General features: G+C 42.0%; 3 protein-coding genes across 3 annotated transcripts in view; all 3 read right to left on the bottom strand.

The window, feature by feature from the left end:
- LOC126558283 (serine protease snake-like) overlaps positions 1 to 6,017 on the bottom strand; it is a 483,926-nt gene that overhangs the window by 74,327 nt on the left and 403,582 nt on the right. The gene's annotated exons all lie outside the window — the stretch shown is intronic.
- Positions 1 to 6,017, bottom strand: part of LOC126558685 (alpha-tocopherol transfer protein-like) — a 332,449-nt gene that overhangs the window by 85,309 nt on the left and 241,123 nt on the right. The gene's annotated exons all lie outside the window — the stretch shown is intronic.
- LOC126558091 (L-dopachrome tautomerase yellow-f2-like) lies at positions 3,136 to 4,733 on the bottom strand. Its single transcript, XM_050214038.1, has 4 exons — positions 4,601 to 4,733; positions 4,263 to 4,498; positions 3,413 to 4,189; positions 3,136 to 3,319 (listed from the first exon to the last, which is right to left on the bottom strand). Exons 1-4 carry the CDS (start codon positions 4,731 to 4,733, stop codon positions 3,179 to 3,181), a joined length of 1,287 nt encoding a protein of 428 aa, XP_050069995.1. The 3' UTR covers positions 3,136 to 3,178.

Raw genomic sequence — 6,017 nt, 5'->3', positions numbered from 1 at the left:
ATCAAAAAAGCAGAACTGTTAAGCAGGGAATTAGTATCGTCCGTGTACTGTTTATTAATTGTAACTAACTAAGCGGAATTGTAACAAAAAAAAGAGATTTAGTTTGTTTTTTATACGAATGATACTTAAGCAAAACACATTTCCAATAATAGTAGCGAGAAGTAATGTGTGCTATGAGTGCAGTATAAGCTAATCACAAGTTACTACCAACACTACTACCTTTATTGAATTTTATCCACTACTATCACACTAAAAAACGTAGTTCAATAGCAATACCTACTACTTACTATTACCGCAAACTAATGAAACATATTACTGTAGGAAAGAGTTTTTAATTTGGTTCAGTAGCACATACACTCAACACAGAACAACCGGTGATCAGATTTAATGCGGCGCTAAATGAATCGCGTGCGTGTCATACTTTGAATTAACCTAACCGATATGTGATGTTTCTGTGTGCCGCATACATCCGTACGACAGGAAGATACTAGATGTGCGGAGCTAAAAAAAGGGACAAAATTTTCCTCTCCAGTAAACGATTAGTGCAAATTTTGTGACTCTAGAATTTAGTACGACACATACGTAGTAAAATCATTCGCTACCACTTATTAAGGTGGGGGGAATGCGTTTTCCAGAATCGAACCCGATCGAATTCAACAAAAGAAAATAACGAATTTCGAATTTCTTTGTTTTTGTTTAGGCTTTTGAAATGAGGATTGAGGTAGACAAAAATTTAAAATTAATTTTATTCTTTAATTCCTCGAGAACGTGTAGTGAAATTTCGTTTGCTAGTTGTTTAACGTTAGAAAAAATCCAAAAATGCCCTTGTTCCTAAGTAAATTATTGATTGGCACTCTTTCGCAACAGGAAAATCGCACCTCCACCCTGGAAAGGAAGGTAGGCGAATAATCGTAAACTGCTAAACAATATTAACTAATAACTAATCACTCAACTGCAAAACAAAAACGTAAACAAAAAGGCTGTAAAACTTTGCACAAATTTGTGTGAAACCTACTGCGTGCGCGTGTGTGTGTGTGTGAGAGTGTGTAGTAGTAGTAGTAGTAGTAGTAGTAGAAGAAGAAAAGTTTCTTCATTTTTTGGCGTAAACGCATCGAACAGAAAAAGCAGGAGAATTTTACAGTAAGTAGGAAAAAAATAAGTCGAATCTCTTTCTAACATACCACACTTTTTGCTCGAACAAAAACATAAGAAAACAAAGGCTGAAACAAAGGATAAAACAGTACATGCTTATGCGCGGTTTTGCGGTTTGATAGTAGAGAGTTTTGATACGAAATATTAGACAAAAGTAAACAAAAAACAGGAGTTGACGCAAAACAAGACAAAACTAAGGTAGACAAGCCCTTTTTCCCGTTCATCCTTACACCATGGAAGGGAATTCACTATTGATAATGTAGAAACTCATTCTTTAGGACCTCTTTTTACAAAGAAACCAAACAAAGTGATTCTTGATAAACGATTTTTAGTGAAACAGAGAATGTGTAGTGTGTGTGTGTGTGTGGTGTGCGGTAAGCTCTGATAGTTGTGTAGTGTTCTCTTTCGTACAAACAACACAACATCAAACTGAAGCCAGGGGAATAAAAATAAAACCGTAAGCGAGTAGAGTGTTTCGGTTTTCCCTTTTTTTTTAACAAAATTTGTTTATCTTTATTTTTTTTTGTTCTTAAGTGAAAGAAATTGGTTTCCGTGATGTGTCGACCATAGAAAAGTTGAAGATACGAGAAAACTCTTTTACGTGAGCATTTATGATGCGCATGATCCTGTTTCACGAAGTTCAGCTAGCAGTATAATTATATTGGATTCAAGGTAAACGATTTATGGTTAGTAGAACTGCGTTTAATAGGTTTATCAAACCACAACGGAGCGGTGAAATTTTAATCCAAACCCGCAAGTATTACCGTGGATGGGAAACTGCACAAACGTGGTGTGAACGTTGACTTGAAAATTAGCTCAGAAATTGAATCAAACGACGACGGAGTGGGCGTGCTTGCAGCCGATACAAACCTGAATATTTTACAGTCAAGTGTCCTTTCGCTTGTCCACATCACACATCAGTTATGGAAAACATGGCACAGAGTGATAGCGGCTTAATGTGAACAACATGCGTTATAGCACAAAAACTATCCATAACAATCATGCCTCGTAAATTCTGATACCGGCCCTAAAGGACCAGTAGTAGAAGTCAGAGGTGGATTTAGTCCGTTTGAAGCCCTAAACGGAAATGACTTTGGGACCCTTTCGTGGAGAGACCTGTAATTCAACATCCTCTAGACAAGTTGCCGGGTTGCGAAGTCGAATTAAGAGCCTATGGTGGAAAGGATATCGGAAAGATCTTTGATGTTCCTGTAAATAAGTTTCCGACTTGAGCTCGGGACCCCTTTCGAGTTGGGGATCCCACGCGGACGCTCAGTCTGCTTATAGGAAGATCCGTTCCCTGGCAGAAGTACGATCAGGGTTAGAAGTTCCGATCATACTACAAACTGAGGCAACTAATCCACTCAAAACACCTATCGCGACAGGTGAAGCTGAAATTATAAAGAATTTTTGGATACTGCACTTACGTACGTCTCTGAGTCGTGAACTCTATTCAAATCTGAAGAATTTTCTTTATCGTTTTCGACAGGAAAATGCCCAAAAGGATTTTTGGCCCCTTATGCGTGTATGAACAATGGAGGAGGCGTTTCAATACAATGCGTACAAGTTCTATGTGCTGTAAGGTGGTCTCACGATTTGTTAGCAAATAAAACTTATCAGGCTACAGAGTGCTTGGACAGTATTTAAGGTCAACCACGTGGCCGGATGAGATGTGGTACACCCAAAGAGATATGGAGTGATGGTTTTGTTACGTCCTGTAGTAAGACCGGAACATTGGATTGAGTCAGATGGCGTCCCTCGAACGTGTATGATATCGAGATAACTCGCTCTTAGCCGGGGAATTCGAGATCTCAAATGTCACAGACGATTGTCCACCTATTAAAACAGAGAAATTGCTGGAGAAATCCTCGGCGAACAGAGAGCAAAGATCGGAGTCATTCGCGGCTGAGACGTTGTCAAGGAACATGGAGGAAGGAATGGAGGACTTATGACGATACGCTTGTATATTTATATGAGGAGCAAACTTAGCTAAGACTTTTATTTGTTATCGCCATGTGTGTTTTGCTTATGCACAAATCGTTCCAGCAATTGCTCGAGACGCAGATTGGCGCCAAATTCGGTAGTTCACATCGGTTCGATTCAGATGGGAGTAGATCCAGATAGGAAGCCGATTGGAAATGACCCACAGATCACCGTTACTGTCAATCTAAAGACAAAGAATAGATGAGCATTTTTGCATTCGATAATTCGATGAATTCTCCTTTTTATGTGAATGAACGTTTCCATTTCCTCAACTTACCCTGAGATCAGCGGGATAAATCATCTCCTCATTATCCAGATGCACAATGCCATGGTTTTCGGGTGTAAATTGTTTCTTCGTGTTCCAGCAACCCACCGCATTGCGATTAATTTCCGCATAGAAGAGTACCCCTGTCTTTGGATCGTATGCATGGCTCGAACTTTGCGCATTGGGACCACGGGCACCCAGATGATGGAACGACTGGCCGTATGCACCGTTACCGAGCTGTGCCAGCGTTTCATTCTGCAGAATCCGATTCGATACGGCAATCTCACTTACCGAGGCCATCGCGTGCAGATACACGGTACGTTCCGTCTCACTGTTATGCCACTGGCCACCGACAGCCACCGAGAAGATACCATCGTACCAGGTAAACTGTTGCTCGGCTATATTGAAATCTCCGTACCGTGGTTCGAAGGAGAAGTAGTTATGCTTGAAGCGCCACATACGACCCTCGGTCAATCCGTACACGTACAACATGCGCCACTCGTAGTCGGGAATGTACGCGTATGCTCGTCCACAATCCTCCTCATCGACGTCCACCTCGATGTTCGGTATGCCGTACCCAAATTCAACCATATCCTCCGGTATCTCGAACCTTCGCACACTACGATGGATGGTCAGGTCGATGACCCACAGGGCGGGACGTTGTACCTGTCGTCCTGCACCACCCGGATATTCGAGATAGCCTGTGTCAACGAACCACAAGCGATCGCACCGATCGACCTGGGTACGGTAGACCGAGATGATGCGTTTCGGATCTGCAGCGAAATCATTCTGCAAAACCAAGAGCAATAGGTTAAGGTAAGTGACAAACTACTACTTGGAACCGAACATTCGATGGACTTACTCGCAGTGAGTTCACCAGTGAGTTAGGATAAGGATCCAGCGTTGGTTCGTTGACGGCAGGATTGCGCGACATGTCGATAACGTTCAGCGTCGCTGGAATGCCGGGACGTCGGCGAGGTATCGTTACGTACAGGAAACCTTTGTGATGTGTCACTCCCATCGGCAGATTGCCGTACGCATTGAATGTGTCCTCGTCGGATGGGACAACATTTGCCGAAAACAGTACATTTTGTGATGCTACAAAGAAATCACCGTGAGCATGATTAAATAGGACACTTTTGATAAAGCACACACACACACACACACACACACCCATACTCTAAGAGAACATTACATTACCATTATTTTTGGTGCTGGATCTTAACTGTGACCACTGGTAGACGAGTTGAAGCTTTTCTGCCGACGTTACGCTTACCAACACACTACACAAACCTACCAGAATGAGGCACCATAGGACCGCCGACTTAGCCATTGCTTTCCACTAAACTGCAGCTGATCGTGACGTTCGCCTGAGCGGAGTGATGAGCAGCGACTAACGAAGATTCCCATTTTATAAACGTCTTATCTTCGTTTGCTGAAGAATGTTTCCCATACGCTTTGGGATCGCAGTTCGGTTCGGTGTGTGACCTTGTGGAGATTACGACCGACAGCGAGTGGTCTGTAATTGTTAGTTTTAGATGGGAAATCCACTGCATGAGGCTGGATGATTGGCGTCGGTTGATGTGGGTCTTTTTTGTGTTTGATGCATTTTATGTTACACGGCGATCTGAAGCAGCGGTCAAGTACTGCAGTAGGGAAAATGATGTTTGCTTTAAAGTTGACCAGTAGGTAACGTGCTTATTTATAAACACGATTAAACTTATCATGTAGATGGCAATAGTTGATTTTAAACATAGCATTTAAACTGCCTCCAGTTTAATCCCAATTTCTATACTAAAATTGGCTTTTGAAATAAGGTGTATCCCAATATTATGCAAATAAAAATTAAGGTGTGATAACGTCAGAAAGATCGTGATAATTGGTAGTGCTTGATCATTGCTAGATGGCAGTGTTCGATCGTGATTGGTATTGCGAACTTCTACAGACACGCTAAGACCAATAATGTAATTTGATTTTATGTTTATCCCACCGAAATCAAATTCTGGTTTGAGAAAAGCCTGGAGACAGACGCAGGCGAACACAGCCAAAAAGTTACGAGATCACCCACTAGGCCGAGGTATATTGGTCAAAGCAGAGACGGCTTTAGCTCCTTGGAGCTAAGGGTAATGTTTGAGGCAGCGGAAGTTTTGAGCCTCTACAGGAGGAGTCTCGCAATGAAAGAAAAAAAAAAGCGCATGAGTTTGGAGATCATATTGCAGATCAACCAATGAACCCTACTGCTGCTAGCCACAACGTGGTAAAGCTGATCCTTAAAGGAAAGCTTTGTGTCAAGCAAGACGCCTAGATCCTTGACATACTGTTTACCCAGCAAGATTAACCCGTCAAGCACATAATCCTGGGCTGACTGGCTTGTGAGCGGCCTAAAGTTATAGTCACATAATTATTAGGATATAATACAAAGGCATTGTCACGGCACTAGGGTTGAAAGTCACGCAATTAAGCTTATAGTTGAGCGTGGAAGAGATGGTTATCCTGGGATAATCATGCATATGCATGCCTATGAGACAGCAGAATAACTAATTAAGATGTCGCTGTAGAAGATCCGTTCAGTAACTTCAAGGCAGCATACGAAACTCACAGATTGAGATCGAGTGTT

The sequence above is a fragment of the Anopheles maculipalpis genome, chromosome 2RL (genome assembly GCF_943734695.1).
Source record: "Anopheles maculipalpis chromosome 2RL, idAnoMacuDA_375_x, whole genome shotgun sequence".
Taxonomy (NCBI): Eukaryota; Metazoa; Arthropoda; class Insecta; order Diptera; family Culicidae; genus Anopheles; species Anopheles maculipalpis.
The sequence above is the reverse complement of the archived record's forward strand: the minus strand, read 5'-3'. Positions and strand labels throughout refer to the sequence as shown.